The 21,874-nt window shown below is 45.0% G+C and overlaps 1 protein-coding gene across 7 annotated transcripts in view; it reads left to right on the forward strand.

The window, feature by feature from the left end:
• GRIA1 (glutamate ionotropic receptor AMPA type subunit 1) overlaps positions 1–21,874 on the forward strand; it is a 287,460-nt gene that overhangs the window by 193,667 nt on the left and 71,919 nt on the right. For all 7 annotated transcript variants that reach the window (XM_057491002.1, XM_057491010.1, XM_057491016.1 and 4 more), the window contains 3 exons: positions 333–443; positions 2,090–2,296; positions 7,912–8,282. In XM_057491002.1, the coding sequence (XP_057346985.1) occupies positions 333–443; positions 2,090–2,296; positions 7,912–8,282 (689 nt within the window). The remainder of the gene's footprint in view (positions 1–332; positions 444–2,089; positions 2,297–7,911; positions 8,283–21,874) is intronic.

Raw genomic sequence — 21,874 nt, forward strand, 5'->3', positions numbered from 1 at the left:
GGGACAACTGCATGAGATTAAATTTCCACAGCTCTGGCTTGCATTGTACAAAACAGTTTAGTGTATAAAAAGGGTAAATCTCACCTCTCTGATGAGGCCATTTCCCCACCTAGCCCATCATGGTGAGAATTTTCACAGGGATGGGGTTGGAAGGCTCTGGAAGCATCCTGCCTCTTGTTTTCATCTACCAATACTGAAGAGCCTGGTGTGACGATATTGCTTGCTGTGATGCTGAGCTCCTGGTCGTGCCTGGTGTTGGCTGGCTGGCCCACAGTAGGCCCGTCCTGAGGAGCCTGCCTCACCTTATGTCATCACCTTCCTCTCCCTAACAGATTGGTTACTGGAATGAAGATGATAAGTTTGTCCCTGCAGCCACTGATGCTCAAGCCGGTGGAGATAACTCAAGTGTCCAGAATCGAACATACATCGTCACTACGATCCTCGTGAGTACACAATCCTTCATTGAGGTCATCTGGGATGCAAATTGGAACAAAAGAAAGGTTTTCCCCAGGAGTGAATGCAGGTCATCCTTCTTGCCAAAGCTGTGCCATAGGTAGAAATTAGGGAATGGAGAAAGGAATTTCCTGCAAGTCAGAGGTACTGTTTTCACTCTGCCACTGCCATGATTTCACTTTGTGCCCTTGGATAAGTCACTCACCCCCACTTTGAGATACCATTTCCTCATACATAAAACACATAGGTGACACTAAATTGTACTTCTCAGACTTCACCCTCCCTCAAGAGAAGCCACTCTCAAAGAAGATCTTCTAAAGTCCAGCACCTAAAGTGGACATAAATGAAGCTGCTATGAATTTCAGTAATTGGTCATGAGAATCATGGAGCCTATTTAGGGTTTACTTCCCCAACATAGTGCCCCCAGAGGTACTGCCAAAAAAGTACAAGAGCTCCTGCAACATAATGTGGAGAGCTGTGTGCCATATCTCAATGATGACACATTCTATTTTTTTTAGTTTACTTTTTTTTTTAATTATTATTATTTTTTTATTTTATTTTGGTCTCATTAATCTACAGTTACATGAAGAACATTATGTTTACTAGGCTCCCCCCTTCACCAAGTCCCCACCACAGGCCCCATTACAGTCACTGTCCATCAGCGTAGTAAGATGCTGTAAAATCACTACTTGTCTTCTCTGTGTTGCACAGCCCTCTCCATGCCCCCCCCCCACACTATACATGCTAATCGTAATGCCCCCTTTCTTTTTCCCCACCCTTATCCCTCCCTTCCCACCCATCCTCCCCAGTCCCTTTCCCTTTGGTAACTATTAGTCCATTCTTGGGTTCTGTGATTCTGCTGCTGTTTTGTTCCTTCACTTTTCCTTTGTTCTTATACTCCACATATGAGTGAAATCATTTGGTACTTGTCTTTCTCCACTTGGCTTATTTCACTGAGCATAATACCCTCTAGCTCCATCCATGTTGCTGCGAATGGTAGGATCTGTTTTTTTCTTATGGCTGAGTAATATTCCATTGTGTATATGTACCACATCTTCTTTATCCATTCATCTACTGATGGACATTCAGGTTGCTTCCATATCTTGGCTATTGTAAATAGTGCAGCGATAAACATAGGGGTGCATCTGTCTTTTTCAAACTGGAGTGCTGCATTCTTAGGGTAAATTCCTAGAAGTGGAATTCCTGGGTCAAATGGTATTTCTATTTTGAGCATTCTGAAGAACCTCCATACTGCTTTCCACAATGGTTGAACTAATTTACATTCCCACCAGCAGTGTAGGAGGGTTCCCCTTTCTCCACAACCTCACCAACATTTGTTGTTGTTTGTCTTTTTGATGGTGGTGATCCTTACTGGTGTGAGGTGTTATCTCATTGTGGTTTTAATTTAATGATGACACATTCTTATTTGTCTGCTTCCTTAACCCAAGAAGTTTTGTTATGGGGTGAGCAGAAATGCAGGACGTCAGAAACTTAGTATTGCTAAGTTACTTAAGGGCTAGAGAGACTTCCCCAAAGTTAACCAATGTGGCTGACATTTCCCTCTGCATGGCAAAGTCCACCCTACCCATGTGTGAACCCATAACCCACATTCTCTGTGTCCCCATTTCTCTACCAGGAAGACCCTTACGTGATGCTCAAAAAGAATGCCAACCAGTTTGAGGGCAATGACCGCTATGAGGGCTACTGTGTGGAGCTGGCAGCAGAGATTGCCAAGCACGTGGGTTATTCCTACCGTCTGGAGATCGTCAGTGATGGAAAATATGGAGCCCGTGACCCTGACACCAAGGCCTGGAATGGCATGGTGGGGGAGCTGGTCTACGGAGTAAGTTCCCCACTGGGTGAGGGATTGGAGGGCAGGGGCATAGGATTTGACAGGAAACCATGTGGGGTGGGGTGGCCTGCCCACAGAAGCCTACTGGACCCCATCACTTAGCCCTGCTGTTACCGGGAAGATGAGTGCCCAGACTCCAATGTCCTCGGACATTGTCCAGGCGCCTGGTCCCAGGTCCCTCAGTCAAACTCCTCTCAGTCTTGGGGCATCAGCTGATCATCATTCAACGCAGGTGATAGTTTAGCTTCAAGATCAGCTCTCTTGAGGCAGATTGCTGAGTCGTCTCTCCCCTGAAGGCACTTACAGCTCCCTCAGTATACACTCCTTCCCTGGGGCTAGATGCACTCTGGATACAACCTAACTTCCTACCACTTGCCCCAATACTCCCTCTCCTGCACCTCCTATTTCAGCCAAACCACCCCTAGTCACCCTGCTCTCTGGAGTGCTTCCTTCCATTCTGCACCTCTAAAATCCTACCCCTCCTCCAAAACCTGTATTAAATATTACTTTTTCCAAGGGGTCATTTCTTTCTCCCCATACAGCTATGGACTCCCCTCCCCCTTTCAACCATTCTTGCCTTCACCTGCAGAATTTAGTTTCTGTTTCTTTAACCATTCTTGCCTTCGCCTATAGAACTGAGTTTCTGCTATGGCTTACCCTGCCATGTACAATGGCTATCTGGGTAATGGGGGCAGGTCCACTCCATATTCATATCACCCACTACACTTGGGATAATGCCATAAATGATGGCTATAAAATCTTCAATAAATTGAAGCAGTTTTGAGAAGCCATGGAATGCCTAAATTGCTTTAAGTATTTAGAGGAAATCATTGAGAAGCCTGATCCTTACCCCTAAAGATCTTAACATTTTATGAATTAAAAGAGACAATGACAGAGAAGAGTAAAAGACAGAATAGAATCAAGGTTCAGGCAAGAGGCTAACATGAGTTGTCTAACCCTCAAGAAGGATATGGAACTTAAAAATGGCCACATTCAGACAGAAAGGCAGCCCAGGAAATCCTCAAATATAAACCATAGAATGGTGATAGAAATAAGCAGGTGTGAAAGGAGAGTGAGAAAACAGTGCTAAGTTTCATAGAGGGTTTGGGTTGAGTACTCAGGGATGAGTTTGAGTCAGAAGTGGCAAAGGGAAGGATGCGACCGGCACTGGGGTATCAGCGGCTATGCGAGTAGAGGAACCGCGAAGGGCCACGTAGGGAGAACCCAGCGGCCCTTTGCAGGAGGGGGACCACCACAGCTCCGCCCACAGTGCCCGGAGACTCCGGGCCGGGTCTTCGAGCAGAAGCGTGCTCCAGGCTGCAAGCCGATTAAGGGAGCGCTGGTCAGGATGAAGCAACAGTTTAGGAGCTTTTTAAAATCTCACCGTGTCAGTAGGAGTCCTGATGGTCACAAGAGCCATACAGAGAGAACTCCAAGAAGGGAGACACAAAAGAAAGAAAATCTTCCCCAGGAAGGTGGCTCTGAGATGACCTGAGAGGACTGTAAATGAGGTGAGGAGTGGGGTGTGCATCCTCCCCTTCTCCTCCCTCTACCACCTCTCACTTTGGGAAGCTCCACTGCTGAAAGGGAGAGACCGGTATGGTTAATGCTGCAGCTTGATGCTGGTTTCCATGGGAACCTCCGCTGAGCCCATGGCAACCACTGTGAACTTTTCCCCTCCACCAGCATTCATCTTCACCTTCACCCCATGTGAGGCAGTTCCCTAGTGAAAGGCCTGGGATCCAGACAAAACAGCAGTGTGAGCACCCTGAGGGCAAGCCCAATAGCCAGCCGTCAGTGACGCACCCCTGGCTGGTCACAGAATCCAGTCACCTCTGGGTGCCTCAGCTGCCAGCCCTCTGCAAACCTGTCCTCGGCCTGAACACATGGCACTGCAAACCCCACGTGGGCCCCACTGGATGCTCACTGGATGCTCAGGTCACCTTTCATTTTCCATTCCCCTGAGGAGGAAGAGAGGGGTTTGGGGGATTATCTCTCAGCCACAAACAAGCAGGTCAGAAAAAACTCATTTGGAGGCCTCATAATGTGCGCTTTCCATGCCTCTTAAATAGCCAGTCAGTCAGTCAAGGTTGCTCATCTTCCTTTTGCTCCCTCTTGTTCTCATCAATTGTAGTGGCAGCATTTCAGCATGAAGTGTGTGCCAGGTGCCAGTGTGAATACTTCACCCACATCATTTCATTCACTCTGCATGACGGCCCCATGAGGTGGATATGATTATTTTCCACATCGTATAGATAAAAACACTGAGGCCCGGGAGGTTAGGTAACTTGGCAGAGATCATAAAGCAGGTAAAAGCTGAGTCGGGACACACAGCCTGGCTTTTGTACTCTGTGCTGGGACATGCTGCCTCTGTAGAAGTCATGCTGACCAGCACTGGCCTGCAAGGCTGCTGCTACCTGGTAGTGAGAATACTGTCTGCACACTCAGATGCCACACGCTGCAAGTGAAGTTTCTGCTTCCTGCATTTGCATGGGTATGGCTCTGTGCCTGACTCCCAGGGGACTGTCCTGCCTGCTCTTGGCCTTAGTGAAGTACAAAAAGAGTGAACCTTACAGACACCCAGATTTGAGTTCTGACTCTGCCGACATACTGGCTCCCTAACTCCTGCAGGTGCTGGCTGGACTCTGAGGGTCATCACTGAAACACAGGGGAAGTGAATCCTTCCCCCCAGGCCTGGGGTGGAGAGTATTCACCTATCCAGTGCCTCATTCAGAGGAGATTCCATCCCCTATAGTTTTCTTTACTTTTTGCTTTCACCTACCACATCAAAACTGTTTACTGTTTCCCCAGAATTGTTTCTAGACAACACATTTTGTTTTGGGATCTCCCAGATCAGTGGTTCTCAAAGTGTGATGTCTGAACCAGTAGCCTCAGCATCAACTGGGAACTTCTTACAAATGCAAATTCTTAGCTCCTACCCTAGACCCACTGAACCCAGAAACTCTCCCATCTGTGTTTTTAAAAGCAGTCCAGGTGATTCTGATGCATGTTTATGTTTGAGAGCCACTGTCCTAAGATATCAGTTAGGTAAATAATTTTGAGTGCCTGTGAAATGCTCACACTTTCACAGTACTTTCATCTATTTGAATTATTTTGACCCTCACAAAACAACCTTGTCAAATGGGTAAAGCAAAAAAATTATTATGCCTCTGTTTTTCTTTAATGAGGAAACTTAGGGCCACATGGTCAGCAAATCCCAGAGCAGAGCAGCCAGGTCGGCTTTCCCAGACCAGCGCTGCCCTTAGCTGATCCTCTAGAGCTCCAGTAACTACCTCAGATGCTGGAAATCAATTCCCAAGATCCCTCAAAGTCAAACAAGCTAAAACACTGCTGCTTTGCACAAACCACATTCTTTCTCTGAACCTGAGCGTCTCATCTATAAAATGCAGTCACAGAATCTAGCATCTTCCACGTGTGTGTGTCCTGCACACATGGGTCCTTTCGATGTGCAGGGACCCACAGCCAAGTAATTTCTGAAATGCTGCTCCTGCTCACTCCTCTCTGAAGTTCTTGGTGCATGATGGTCTTTTAAAGATTATGAGATGTTCTCAAAGTAATCTATTTAAATTCATGTTTCCCAATGTTTATTTTCATATACTTATTAACATCCTTCTAGAAATAATGTTCCATGAAACAGTTCTTGGAACTGCTGAACAAACTAAGCACTAAGATGATGTGGTTCTGTAATTTTTTCCAGTCCACAGTCCCTTTTAGTAACTCACATCAGCAGGCATCAAACAAATCCATTCAGTTCCCATTATCACTTTCAAAGCTGGTCTTCACTCACCTCCCTTTTGGGTAACCTGTGGTATATCTCTCTAGTATGTCTCTCTAAGTCAGCTCTTCCAATTTATTCTTTTTCTATGTTAGGCTACAGAGAAAAGAATGGGTATCTTCTCCCTTTCACTGTCTTGTGTTTGTAAAAATTATGAAGATTTATGCAGTGCATGTTAGGAAAAATGAAACAATTACTATGAAATTCACACCTGACCCACATTGCTTTATGCAAAGTTTCTTTCTATGAGTGAGAACTTAAGTCATTCTGAAGCCAATCTTTTTATTCCATTTAAAGTACCTTCTCAATAATCCCAGACAATGATAGTAACCAGAGAAAATATCTTAGCAACACCAACCAGTGGCTAAGCAGGACCCTTGTCTGCACAGCACCTGTCACCAACCTCACATCTGGACCGCTGTGCATCATAAGTCATTCACCTTGTACAAACTTGTCCAGATATGTCTCTCATTTCAAATTATTGTCATGGCATCTGTTTGTGGAACCCTCTTGGGTTCCCAGGATCTCTTGACCTTCAGCCAACAGCAATGGATTTTCATTATATAGATGCCAGGGCTTCTGCCCTTAGGTAAGAAAGACAGAAGAACATGGTGATCCCACATGCTGGATAACCATGGATGAGCATTTCTTGCAGCCTTCTTATATTTAGCTACATGCTAGATTTGAATTTTTTTAATTGAATCATTTGTGTATTTCTTAGCAGTCTTCTTGGAAAAAAATAGTTGTGATGCTGCTTTTCCTTCTCTCTGCCAGGCCTTTACTCACATGATTCCCTCCTCCTGGAATGTGCTATATGCTAGAACAACCTGTCAAAATCCTACCCCTCCTTCAATGCCAAACTTGTATGTCACCTCTTTGATGAGGCAGCCTCTGATCTCCTCAGCCAATTAATCTCCCCCTGATCTCCTGTAGCATTTTGTTCCTCTTGAAAGCCTGCCTCATACTGAAAATTTTGTGTGTGTGTGTGTGTGTGTGTGTGTGTACCAATCTCTCCTCCTCGTTTGTAATTCCCTGAGTATAGGGACCATAGTTCGCTTTCAGTTCAAGGCTTGCACATAATAAGCACCCAACAAATGTTTATTGAATTAGGTTTGCCTTCACCGCCTTATTAGCCAGGACTATCTTGGTTGCAGGTGAAAGAAACTCAACTCAACTGGCTTAGTCAAACAGAAGGATTGGTTCATGCTCCTGCGGGACAAGTAGAGACTATACTGACACATGTTCTTAGGGAGTCCTGGGCAACCCCTGAACTTAGGGTGACCCAAATTGTGTCATGGATCAGCCTCTGCATCTCTCACTCTGACTCTCAGGATGCATTAAACAGACTTGGGTCCTCGGCTACCCTTGAATGAATCATTCTAGCTAGGGGAAGGGAGTACACTGACGGCCCAACCTGGGGCCATGTGCTTTACCATGTAACCAGGGTGACCAGCCCCTGAACCAAGAGGACCGAGAGTGGGGCAGGAGTCACTTTTCCCCCAGAGGAAGGAGGCATGGCTGCTGGGGAGGCAAAACAATAGTCACCACAACAGCTCCCGTTCTAGGAAGGTGAGGAGGACCCCCGAACAGTTAGAACTGACAAACAATGGGATAATCTCTCCTGTAAGACATTGAGCTGATCATCCACTTGTCAGGGATATTTTATAGAGAGTAGGAGGGGTTGGACTTCTCAGGTTCCTTCCAACTTTCACATCCTTTAAGATACAAAAGAATATTCACAGTGAAAAGAGGACCAAGGGAACAGAGCGCTGCTGGGCTCAACTGCATCTTCTCTTCTCTCTTTCTGCAGAGAGCAGATGTGGCTGTGGCCCCTTTAACCATCACCTTGGTCCGGGAAGAGGTGATAGACTTCTCCAAGCCATTTATGAGTTTGGGGATTTCCATCATGATAAAAAAGCCACAGAAGTCCAAGCCCGGGGTCTTCTCCTTCCTTGACCCTTTGGCTTATGAGATTTGGATGTGCATCGTCTTTGCCTACATCGGAGTGAGTGTCGTCCTTTTCCTGGTCAGCCGCTTCAGCCCCTATGAATGGCACAGTGAAGAGTTTGAGGAAGGGCGGGATCAGACGACCAGTGACCAGTCCAATGAGTTTGGGATATTCAACAGCTTGTGGTTCTCCCTGGGAGCCTTCATGCAACAAGGATGTGACATTTCTCCCAGGTCAGTCAGCACTTCTCAACCCCTTTGCTCGATGTTGTGTATTCTTTGGAAAATCAAATATTGGAAAGTGAAGGGACAGGAATTACCTCCAAACTTCATTGTATTCGGTTTTCAATTGTGCTTCCAGTCAGCTGTCCATTGCACGCTGTGGGTTATCTGGACACATCCTTGTCTGGGCCAGCTCTGTCTGCTGTGTGGCTGATGTGCACTGTCAAGGTTAATGGGCATGATCACAACACCAATGTTCTGTACCTAAAGGGTACAGGCAGAGAAAGGATGGGGGGACAGTATGGTACAACTGATATTTACTGAGCACCTACCATATGCCAAGCAAAATTTTGAGTCCTCTGCCTGCATTATCTAAAGAAGGCATATGGTGGGACTCTCGTTACATCTCCTTTTATAAACGAGGAACTACAGAAATGTCAAATATCTTGCTGACAGCTAGCAGCTCAGTGAGCTGAGATCAGACCACCATGCTACACTATTTCTGGAGGGCAGAAGAGCACTGAATTATGAGTGGGTTCTGGCACTGGTTCTATTATCTGTGTGTGGCCCTGGCCAGGTCACCTGACCCAAGAAGCCTTCCGTTTCTTCAAATTTAAAAGAATAGGATTCTCTTTTTCCTGATTCTGAGAAGGACCTTGGAAGTTATTTGGTTCTACTAGTGATGTAAATTTCTTTCTTGTTCGGAAATGGGGTTTCTCTGAGGTGCCTCAGGTGTTGCATTGAGAGTACTAGGCTGAGCAAATCAGTGAGATGTCAGCCCTCCACAGAGTGGCTCCGTTTTTGTCTGATTTATATAGTATTCAACTTGTGAATACTATTTCTTTTGAAAAAAGGATTCTGAAGCTAAGAAAAAAATTAAGGAAGGGTGGAAAGCAAAGGGAGGGTAAAACTACCAATCTAGACTAATTCCCATATTTATTGACATGCTATCTTTGTGCATAATGTTCTTTCAACTACATTCTGGAATGTTCTTGCCACAAGTCTCCTTTAATTTACCTGATAAATAAGCACTGGCTATATTTCCTTTCACAGTTGCTTAATGTCTATGAACTCTTTTTCCAGTAGGCAGCCTCTCGTAGATTACCAAGTTACTAAAGCATGCAGGGGGGCATGGCTTAGAATTTGACTGCTGCGGATAGATTTGTACCCACTCTGGCTTCTAGGAGTGTAACTGCATAAATACCAAGACCTCATGGACAGGTGCTGGAGGCATCTTTACCACCTGTTTTCCACTCAAGTGTTGATGAGAACCAATATTCCTGAGTGACAATGGAATAAAATCTCCCTAAGGAGCTTCCCTCAGGACTCATTTTGCTTGCTGTATAATTTAGACAGTCTCATTGTTCACCATTATAATCTTGTTTTTCTTTAAATAAGACAGTAGGGGGCTGGGGAGAGGTGCGTGGGAGAGGAGGTGTGAGACTGGATGCTTGGCCAATACTGGCAGACACATGGTGAAGAGCCGATAGAACCAAACAAGGGGAGGGCTTGCTTAAAAATAAAGCAGGCCAGAGGATAAACCATGGGATGAAATGACTCTTCAGTCAGCACAAGGTGGGGTCATCAACATAGGCATGTGTCTGCAAACACCCACAGGCCTGTTTCTCCATTACTCTCACCTCCTAAGGGTGCCCCTGTGGTCTGACCTCACGGTGTGTTTTCCTACTTCCCACCATTCCTCCAAAGGTATCACATTAGTGGTCCTCAAGCTGAATCCTCTGCCAGGCTATGTTTTCATTTATTCTTTCACAGTTTGGCAATGGTTGTCCAAACCTGAGTGTCAGCTGCCTCATTCAGCTGGTCCATGCGTTCCCTACCTCACCACAGCCCTCAGCTGACCCCCTTCATTCCGTTGCTACACAGATGACCCCTGGGAAGGTGGTTGGGTTTGTGACCTGCGACTGCAAGAGGATTTTCCAACTGTGCTTCCGGGACTTGTGAGGATTCCACTAGGGTATCTTAGGAACTGACACCGAGGTGAAGAGCAGGCTCACCAGTCATATGTACCTCCCTCCTCCCGATCTGTGATAAAACAAGTCCACCCTATTCCCCTGGTTTTCACTGGCAAAATGGAGACAACCTTGAGTATTGTTGTGAGGTTTGCAATATTAATACAAATAGTTTCCAGCCAACACATAGGAAGCATTAGAAGCAGACATTATTTTTTAATTATTTTGTCTATTTTCAATACTGGGCTTCTACTAAACTTCACTAGAGAAAGGGTGTTCACACTGATTTGGAGGCCACTAGACTTCACTCTTCTGGGGAAGTCAAGGAGTAAAGCAGAAGCAGCCAGTGGTTCACTCCAGAGACCAGCAATACTTGGATTCCTGAGGCTCCTCCTCACAGGAACTGGGAGAAAGGAATTGTCACTGGGGACTAAAGGGTCCAACAGACACAGAAGTGAACCTGTCGGAATCAGGAGTTTTATCCACTTGAGGTAGACTTTTCCTTTTCAGGCCTACCCTGTCCAATCCTAGAGCTTTGGGGCCTGAAAGAAAACCCCTAACAGTCAGAATATGCGTCACTGCATTTCCTGGAAACACATGCTAAAGAGAAAAGACTTGTACTTCTCTCACTAGGGTCAGGCAAAAAGCCAGAGATGCTTAGACAGAGATCAGAGCCAGAGAGCAAGCAAACAGCTGCAAACACCGACAGAAGCCCTTGTTGCTGCTGTTTACATACGTCCTCATGAAGTCAGCAAGCTTCATGAGCTCCCGATGTGGACAGCACTATGTTAGACACGCTGGGTGCTCTGGCAGAAGGTACTTGTAAGGAGTTTGTATACACCAAACGTCCTTTTAAGTGAGCTTGAATTAGTTGTTCTTACTAATTATTTAAAGAATGTATCATAAATCCTCACTGATTTAGAGTTTGGGGAGCTCAAGTCCATCTGCATTGCAGGAATCTGCAGTCATACACACGTAGCTTTCATCTTTTTAATCTCTTTAAAGTTTATATTAATGTCTATTAACCAAAAGCCAACAAAATATGGCCAAATGTGGTTTCTGCAGGTGACACAGTAAGCTGACCATGGCAACATGAGCAGAGCTCTCCTTCTTACATTATGAGAAAAGTAGAGGTGGGCAGGGGCTCGTGGTTCAGGGAAATCAGGACCTGCTGTGTCATGATCCTCTCGGCTTTTTCTCATGTCTGCAAGAGGGTGGCTCCCAGATGTCATGTCCATGCTCAAGGAGCAAGAAGTGTCTGTGGTTATTAATGTCACTTTGGCTCAGGAAAACAAAAGCTAAGCAGACAACTATCTACCCCAAGCAGACATCAGCTTCTACTGCATTAGTCTGAACAGTGGCCCATAATCTTATCTAGTAGCAAGGAAGCCAGTGAAGCAAGACTAGGTGTTCCTGCCTCTAGGGTAGAAGGGATGGGAATGAATGCCGAAGAGTCAACCAACAGCACTGGCCACAACGCCTAAAGTCAATGTTTTCTGCACTAGCACCACGAATAGATAAAATAACCTAAAATTAACACATTCAATGCTGTGTGCCAGTAAATGCTACTGAAATGATTCAAGGACTCCTCCCTCCGAACTTTACAATGTTTATATGAGAAACTGGTTCGGTATGACCTATTTGAACATTCAAATTTAAAATTCAGTTTGGGTGTTATCGCAGATTATAATCTTTTTCATTAGGTTAATGGTGAGATCAAAAAGCCACCATACACAGACTTTGTAGGCCTGCTTCTTGTACCCAACGACCTATTCTTTTTCCATAGATACGGACACTTTGTAAAGGGATGTAGTATTAAAAGAGGGACAAAAATCATCACAGGCAAATTTATCTTTATCTCTCCCGACTTTCCCTTTCTGTGCCTTTTCCCCCTATTTGTGACCAATGTCATTCATTTATTCAGCAGATACTACTAACTGCCTGTGACATGCAGGGCATGGTGCTCGGTGCTGAGCATATGGAGATATATTGATGATAGAGCATGGGGGATAGGTGTCTTTGCTTTAAGGAGCTGGCAAATACAATGGTATAGGACAGACATTAAATGAGCAGTTGTGAATGTATGAATTTTGATGTGCTATGAATAGAATGACCCCGCTGAGGCAATAGATAATAAAGGAAGTAGAATTAAAGGGAACTTACTTAGGGTGTTCTGAGGAGCAGATAGGTAAGAAGAGTTAGGCTTATCTAAAGTGAGCGACACGACAGCTATGTGCAAAGACCCTCCGAAGGAAAAATGCTTAGGGCTCTCAAGGATTTGATCATGTGTCTGGCTCGTAGTGAACAAGAACAGGGATCTGAGAAAACGTTAGAGAAGTAGGCAGAGGTCAGACAATGCAGGGCCCCATGGTCTTAGGAGTTTTCATCCTAAATACAGTGGGAGACATAGGAGAATTCTAAGCAAGGGAAGGATTGATATACATGCTAAATAAAATTCTGGGAGGTTGGAGACTGACGATAATTAGGCTTGGGGTGGATTAATGATTGTGCATTGAGCATTGACCCCCCACACAGAATTTTATTGTTGTTAACAACCATTTGATCAATAAATATGAGAGATGCCCTCACACACACACACACACAAAAAATATATATATATATATATATACACACACACACTTCCAATTGTAAAATAAATAAGTAACTGGGATGTAATGTATAGCATAAGGAATATAGTCAAAATATTGTAACAACTTGGTATGGTGATAGCTGGTACCTAGAATTATCATGTATATAAATGTTGAATCGCTGTGTTGTACACCTGAAACTAATGTAATACTGTGTGTCAACTATCCTTCAATAAAAAATAATTATCTAAAAATAAATAAATAAATAAACGAAATTCTGGGGAGCAGTGAGAAATATTAGTCAGGACAGAGAATAGTCAAGAGTAGAAGCAGAGGGACAGAGCAAGAGGCTCTTGTGGCTGTCCAGGGGAAGTTACAGTGATGGAAATTGCAATGGTCGGAAGGTGAATTCGTGTTCTATTGACAGCAGTTGCTGATGGGCTGAGTATATGAAGGTGAGGAGATGGGAGAGCCGATGGTGAATCGAAGAGGTAGGGAGTATTTGGAAAGCGTGGAACCACAATCCCGAAGACCTTTAGCTTTGGGTGGTGTTATCAGGATGATTTTACTTATCCATCTCACATCACAGGTGAGGAACTGAGGCCCAAGGAGAGAAAGGGATTTTCTCTAAGGTGTCTGAGGCGACACCTCCAGCCTGTCCACTCTCAGTCCGGTGCTGCCCACCACGCAGTAGCAGCCCCAGGCTCACGCCTGCAAGTAAACGGACCGTGGACCTCTTCACCTCTTCATTCCCACAGCCCACACTTCCCCGCTGGCTTCTCCGGGGGATCAGAGATTTCTGGGTTCAGATGACCTTAGAAAGGAGAAAAAGAGGGTTTGGAAGGTCCTTGGGTAATAAAGGAAAATGGGAAATTATGACTTCAGTTTTCAGAACTCTTTTATTTCTCATCTTGAAATACATCAGAATATATAATAATCACTTCCACCTCGTGAAGATAATTACTCTGGGCGAGAAGCCCCAAGCGGAGGAGCGATGGCGTGCGGGAGACCTCCAGACACCCCACGCCACAACCCCACAGCCAATCAGCTGGGTGAGGGCCCCGTAACTGACTCGCCGTGGGAGCAGGCTGGCCAATGAGCAGGGCCCAAGCCGATAGCCAATGAGAGCCTGACCTCTGCATTCACACACAAATTCCATAGGACTGAGAGGTGATGAGAGACCTGCCCCTCCACTTCCTCCTCCTGTGGTCCCTGCATCCCTCCCAGAGGCAGCCATGCACACCCTTCCTTTGCTCATCACCATGCCACTGGACTGTGTGGAGGGGCAAGGAGGGGTGCTGAGAGCAAATATTCAGGGACGTTGACAGTAGCAACTTGAAATTATAAAATGTTTCACCTAGAAAATAGCCTTATGTAGGACACAGATTCACTGCTGCAGGGAACAGTGTCACAAAGATGTATAGACAGTGATGTTGTAAGAAATGTGTAATAGCTACTTTGGGCCTTTACATGTGATATAGCAGTTTCTGCCGGGTCCCCTGCATCAGAATCACCTGAGATGTCTGTCAAAATGAAGATTCCCAGGACCTACCCAACCCTGCAGAGCTAGGAAGTCTGCAACTGAAAAGAGAAATACACATCATTTTTGTAAGTCCTCCCCTCCGCCCAGGGTAGATAGGCATTCAAGTTTGAAAGTCACTGAATTAGGGTATCCAGGAGGGTCAGTTGAGAGGTATAGGAAGCAAGGTCCATGGGCAGCCAGAAATGGTACCAATCAGTAGCCACAAACCTTGAGCCCAGAGCTGGCCTGTTTACCACCCGGTGGCTTACTGCCTGGTAGGTGAGCAAGACCCTGGGCACACAGGAGGGAATCAAAGCTATTGAAGGCAGAGGCCTCACCAGTGATGTGGCTCTTTCTGCAGGCCAGGCTACCAGAAGGAGCTCAGAAATGGAATTCCCCTTGATTGCATTTCCTTACCATAGGAAACAACATCAATGCAGAGGGGTTGATGCAGGTGAGGGGATTCTGCAGTCACGGCAGGTGCCATCTGTGTGGCCCCCATCACTGGGGGAGTCCAGCTCAATGCCTCCTGCCTTTTCAATTCTAAAGCTCCACTACCTGATGAGGAGACCCAGTGCCAGGCTGTGGTGCTCAGCAGTGTCACAGACCTGCTGTGAAAAGGACAAGAGTCGAAGTTTCAGAAACTCCAAAAGCCACAAGGAAGTTTTAAAATGAACACAGTGGCAGGAGATGAAAGCTTCGCTGCCACGCAAATGAAAAGCATCGTTTTCTGCATCTCCACCAGCAGTGCTGGCCATCAGCAAGGGGGAAAGTCAGACTGCTCTCTCTAGATTACTCTGGAAGTCCAGGGCTTGGAAAGTTTACTTGAAGGAGAGATTTTTCTTTTTCCTTCCAAAATCACGAAATGCAAAATTTCAGAAAGTGTTTCACAGAACTAAAAGGGATGTTTAGAGCCATTTACTCACTCATTAAATGTTTATTTAGCACCTGTTATGTGGCAGACCTGGTTCAGCACGCTATGAGAGAGATCACTGAACAAAGCAGACAAAAGTCCTGCCCTCCTAGAGCATATACCTTCTTGTGGGAGGAGACAAGCAATTCTCAAAATAAAATGCCATCCACACCCTCTCCCCATCTCAACGTGATAGGTGAAGATTCTGGCGTACAGGGAAGAGAAGGACTGAGTCAAGATCACACAGATAGTAGTGTAAGTTCAACAACACGTGAATGGAGGTCAGCTGGGGCTGTGGTGACCTGAGGTTTGCATGTGTCAGCTAAGAGGGCAGCTGTCACTCGGTGCTGGACTGTCACTGCTGTGGGGACTCTGTGCATATGGAACAAAAGCATGCCAGGGCTCAGCTTGTGGGCCACCTGTGAGAGACCCCCGGAAGAACAGTACCACTATGTCTTTAATGCATTTAGACATACTTGGAATATATTTATATGTATTTTTAAAGGAATTTCACACACACCCCCACCATTTTTGTTTCCAAGTAGAAAGTCTGATTGCTGTGTTTTTCTTTTCTTTCACCTGCCTTGACAAATCCAGGCCATGGAAGGGGCATCACTAGAAGAAAGATGGTCCCCATGTCACTATACCCAGAAAGGCCTGCCCATGGCTGCATCTTCTAGGTTCCATATTTTCCAGAAGAGAACCATCCCCCTGTTTCTTTGTAAACCCTCTCTGGAAATAGAGCATCTGAAATCAAGAGTCCCAGTTGTTCATCTGGAAGTGCTAACCTCTATACAGGAAAAAATGGAAGTATTATTAATTGAACTGAAGGGGAATGGATGCTCAGACTCCTGCGAGGAGCCTGATGGTTTGAATATGCATTCGGTATACCATCCAGGTGCAGCAGATGAACACTTTTGTCCTAGCTGTGCTCAGGGAGATAACAGGTGAATTAAGTCCAAGGTTCTTCGCAGAAAACAAATGATGTCAGGCACACCAACACAGCAATGACAGACCTAGGTGAGGACAGTCACCTGTGTATCTGGTGGCTTAAGGAAAGAGGGCCTTAACATGAGGAGGCAGATACCCACTGGGAGCCGAATGGGGTCCTACCGGTGAGGGCAGCAAGAGCGGCTGCTGCCACAGGAGGCGGATCCACAGGGTCGGAGGAGGTGTGAAGGAGTTCAGAAGGAAGCTTATCTCACTCTGCTCTTAGCCCACTGGGTGGGTCACTTCTTCTCTGACATCTCCTCCTCCAAATGGGAGCAAGACAATCCCTAGTAGGTCCCCAGTGCCCAGGTAAGGCTTGTCTCTCTTTGACCCCCAGGTCCAACCAAGGCTCCAGCCAAACCAAGTCAGCTCACTTCTGCTCCCAGTCCCTGTGGCTTTATGCCCTTGTCCTTCCTTCTACCTGGAGGGACCTCTCCTAACCTTTCTGCTCAACACTTTCCTCCTTGGCAAATGCTGCCTTCCCATCCCCGGTTACTCCTGAGAAGCTAAGCTTTACACTCACGGTTATGGCCTGAACTCTGCGATTGAATGCTAGCTCAATCACTTATTAGCTGCGTAAGCTTGGGGAAATGGCCTCTCTGTACCTCAGTTTCTTCCTCTGGAAAATGCAGATAAGAAGACCAACTTCAAAGGGATATTTTGAGTAATAGATAACATAATGCATGGAAAGCTTTTCCTGTCCTCAGAGCTGACACACAAACAGTCAATGTTAATGTTACTCCTGTCGCCATTGTCACTGGAGTCTGAGTGCATCTTATATTCCAGCCCTGAACTAGTCACCCACGTCTGTTCCTTTGCAAGACAGAGCAGCAAACATCTCTTCAATTCACCCAAAATTTGTCACCGGTTGTTGTGTATTCTAACTAGTTAACACATGTTTTTTGAAATAAACATGTGTACTTTCTAAGGCTGTCATATTTTCCATTTAATGAAGAGAAAGCAACCTAATGCCAAGAAAGTCAGTCCTAGTCTTTGAAGGATTTGGAGGAAAAGCAAGTAGAACTGGAGAAAAGGAAGTTAAATAGATACAGAAAACAAAGTTCCCTGTCATCCTAATATCCCACTAGGTAGCAATGCTCTAATCTTCTCTTTGCTGGGAAAGAAGTAGCAATGATTGATTTCACCTGCGGCATCTACTCTCTGTCATGCCCTCTGGTAAGTGCTCACTCATGTCCCTCCTAATCATCACGGTGACCTCTGCCCAGGCACATCAGTGCCGTTTTACAGATGAGAGCACTGTGACTCAGTGATTGACGCCTTACCCATGGTTACTCAGCACTCCTGGGGCCATATCCCATCTCTGATCCTGGCAACCACGAGTAATGCTTGACACACCAGTGTCTTCGAAGACCAGAACCTGTGGAGGGTCCCTTAGGGCCCTCTGTGGATTGCTAGAATTCATGGAAAAAAAGCCGTCCTTTTTCTTCTGTAGGGTTCCTTAACTCTGATTGTTTTTATATAAATGGAGTCTTTTTGCCTTGGCTTTTTATTCCCTTATTATTATTTACAATTTCTTTGTCTTTAAAAGTCATCTCCTGAGGCAGGAGAGGTGAGCACCCAGTGGTGCACCCGGCCCCCGCTGAGAGTCAGTGCAGCGTCACCAGCTGGGGTGAGGGGGATGGTGAAACAGAGACCCCAGCAAAGAGGTAGTAGGCGTCACTTTGGAGCAGCCAGTCTCCTGGCTTCACATAGGAGGTGGCTAGCATAGGGCAGGTTTCATAGTCAGAGCCAAAAGCTGGAGGGGGCGTGCTTTTAACTGCAATGCTTTAGGGGGAATGGGGGCGGAGGCAAAAAGGATCACAAATGGCCTTAAAATTGTGGAGGTGAGGAACTTTTGGTGTCTACACATTTATCCTACAGAAATGGTTGTGGAAATGTGACAGGATGTATGCATAAGGATATTCCTTTCCCTGTTTTAGAAAGCCTGAAGTAGCCACTGTCCATCAGAAGTCTGATAAAAGATGTGGTGTTTCATCATTCAGTAGAACAATGCTGTTAAGGGAGATGAATAAGGACGCCTGTGGTCCTTTGTAAAGAACTTCAGGGTTGCATGGCAGGGAAATAATGGGTTGTGGCCCCACTGGTCCAAAATTATAGGCCCTTTTCACTGCACCATGTTGCCTTCCTAGAACACCAGGAGCTAGGGGTGTGTGCAACCAAAGGCTAAACTCTGTGTTGTGTCGAGTTAGTGCCAGCTTTCTGAGAAAGGAAAACTCAGTGTGGGCTTCAGAGAAAAGGAACCTCTGGGAAGCACCGAGCTGTGCCTTGAAAGATGAGATAAGGTTTTCTACAAAAACATAGAGAAATGAAGAGGGAAGTGTCTGGTGGAGGACCACCATGAACAAAGACGCTGACACAGGCACGAGTTGAGCCAGGGGACCTGTCAATCAGGCTCAGCCCTAGTTACGTATTGGCCAAGGGTTCAGAACCCACCACGTTCAATAATACAACACGCTGACTTTGGAGGCCCTATAACCTATTGTAAAGCCATTAGAGTGTCACCCAGGAAACGAAAGTGTCTAAAATGGGCAGTGCTAATTAGGCCAGTTCTTCAGTTCCACCAAGAAGTAACTCCCAGCTCCCTGTGGAAGACTTCTATTAATTAGTGGTAAGACTTGGTCCACCGTGGATGGAACCATATCAGCCATGATCTAATCAGAAGGTCCTGGCTGGGCACATGCTGAATGCCCTCCACAGCTGCTGCTGGGTTATTTATCACCTTGCAGCAGACAGAAGGGGCTGTCAGGCAGAGAGATGCCTTCCTTTCTGTGGAGTTCTGGCTGGGCACTCACTCAGGATTCACCTTCCCTGTAGTGTCCTGTTCGAACAGCAGGTACTCATTCTGAGAATAGGGAGAGAAAATGGAGGGGTTTATTTTGTTTTGTTTCTGGTTATTGTGGGTATATATTTCTACAGATACAAGAGACAATTAATCAAACTAAACCTCATCTTTGGCACAATGCTAAGCATTATCGCAGATGCAGAGAAGCAAGAAACATGAGTCCAGAACTCTGAATTTGTAAATCAGTAGAAGAACCAAAAAATATAAGAAAAGAAGGTAGATAATAGAGCAGAATACATGTATTTGAATAATTTGAATAATTATTTGTGTTTGAATAACTCCTAAGTGCAGGATTTATAGTCAATAGGTAGAGAAGAGAGAAAGGTCACTGAGGACTCAAATGATCTGGGCTGGCTTGGTAGAAAAGGAGAGACTTGGCCTGGTCCCAAGGAATAAAGTTAGACTTCCAGAAGGAACTCCAGGTGAGAGGTCATCGTGGGAGAGAAACAGAGGGAGCCCAAGCAAAGAGGAGGAGATGACTGTGTTTTGAGACCAAGGATCCCATTATTCAGACAGACTTGGGTTTGAATCCTAGTCCACCAGTTAGCAGCTGCAAGAGTTAAGCCAGTAACTCAACCACCAAGCCTCAGTCTCCTCAACTTTAAAAAAGGGGCCATAAGTACCACTATCACAGGATTCTTACCAGAATACATGAGCAAACAGAGGCTGAAGGATATTGCCTAGTGCCTAGCACAGAACAGGGTTCTAGGAATCTTTTTTTTTTTTAATTAATTTATTTTTTTTTAATTTTTTTTGTAGATAATTATTTTTTTATTGAAGGGTAGTTGACACATGGTATTACATTACATTAGTTTCAGGTGTACAACATAGTGATTCAACATTTATATACATGACAATTCTAGGTACCAGCTATCACCATACCAAGCTGTTACAATATCTTGACTATATTCATTATATCCCAGTTACTTATTATTTTACCACTGGAAGTGTATACTATTTTTTTTTTGAGGGCATCTCTCATATTTATTGATCAAATGGTTGTTAACAACAATAAAATTCTGTATAGGGGAGTCAATGCTCAATGCACAATCATTAATCCACCCCAAGCTAATTTTCGTCAGTCTCCAATCTTCTGAGGCATAACAAACAAGTTCTTACATGGAGAACAAATTCTTACATAGTGAATAAGTTCTTACATGGTGAACAGTACAAGGGCAGTCATCACAGAAACTTTCGGTTTTGCTCATGCATTATGAACTATAAACAGTCAGTTCAAATATGAATACTCATTTGGTTTTTATACTTGATTTATATGTGGATACCACATTTCTCTCTTTATTATTATTATTCTTAATAAAATGCTGAAGTGGTAGGTAGATACAAGATAAAGGTATAAAACATAGTTTAGTGTTGTAAGAGAGCAAATGTAGGTGATCAGGTGTGTGCCTGTAGACTATATGTTAATCCAAGCTAGACAAGGGCAATAAAACATCCACGTATGCAGAAGATTTCTCTCAGAACAGGAGGGGTGAGGTTCTAAGCCTCACCTCTGTTGATCCCCAATTTCTCACCTGATGGCCCCCCTGCAACTGTGCCTGTCTTAGGTTGTTCCTCCCTTGAGGAATCTTACCCGTCTCTGGCTAACCAGTCATCTTCCGGGGCCATACAGGGAAATGTAAAGTTGGTAAGTGAGAGAGAAGCCTTATTGTTTGAAATGGTTAGCTTTTTATTTCTTTGCATATTTATGCCCTGTAGCTTCTATGCCCAGCATTTGTCTTGAGGTATCTTTACCACTTGGAAGAATTATGATACTTGGTAAATTTGATATGAGGCACGAATTCTATTTAAGGGTTGTAATTAGGAAGGAAGAAGAAAAGCTATAGAAGTAGCAGGCAGCAGAAAACATGGGAAGATTGATTATTTCTTTGACATATCTTCCTGTAGAGTAACTTCAGCATGTATAGGTTTTAAGCTACTACTTAAATTGCACACACACATTAACATAATAGGAGTATAGTTACATAACCAAAGCATACCTGTAATTACCAGCCATCTCCAGTGAAACCAAGAAAACCAGTTAGGCACCTTAGGCATTTGTGAAAACTTATCTATGATATGGTGGATATTCTCCAACTGAACTTGAACAGTCTGAGAGAAATCAGACAAATTAAAACAACTCATAGGTTCCAGGAATCTTAAGTCTCTGTGTCTTTTGTGTTCATCACTTTACTTCCTTTCTATGGTGTCTCTGGCCTCCCACCAATCAATTACTTTTGGCTAAGAGCTTCCTGAGACTCACCAACATGCATCTCCTCATCTGGCTGTGCTCCTGGCCCAGCACCGGCCAGAGGCAAGTCTGGAGGCTATTCTCAGGAAAAGGATGAAGGCTGCCACATGCAGTGTTATGACTCGAGGATACTGGCAGCCCCACTCATCCCATCCCAGGGTTATTTCTCTGCTCGAGTCTGGACAGGAACTGGATCTGAGTGCCTGCCTATTTCCCCAGCAAAACTTGTCTCCTGGGCAGTGACCCTTCCCTGCCAGACCACACTGCCCACCAGTCCCCTTGTGATCTCCTGGGCACCTGGCTTTCTTTCTTAGTGCCCAGCACCCTGATGGTTTTCTCTGTTATCCCAGAGTGACAGACACTAGTTTTGCAGGACTTGTAAATATGCAGGGCTTCTTCAGCAGAGTAATTAAGAGCATGAGCTCTGGTGTTCATCCTGGGCTTAATTCTGCCTCTTACACTAATCTGATGTGTGACTCTGGGCAATTCATTACAATAAATCTGAGCTTT

This window comes from Manis pentadactyla, chromosome 2 (assembly GCF_030020395.1).
Source record: "Manis pentadactyla isolate mManPen7 chromosome 2, mManPen7.hap1, whole genome shotgun sequence".
Lineage (NCBI taxonomy): Eukaryota > Metazoa > Chordata > Mammalia > Pholidota > Manidae > Manis > Manis pentadactyla.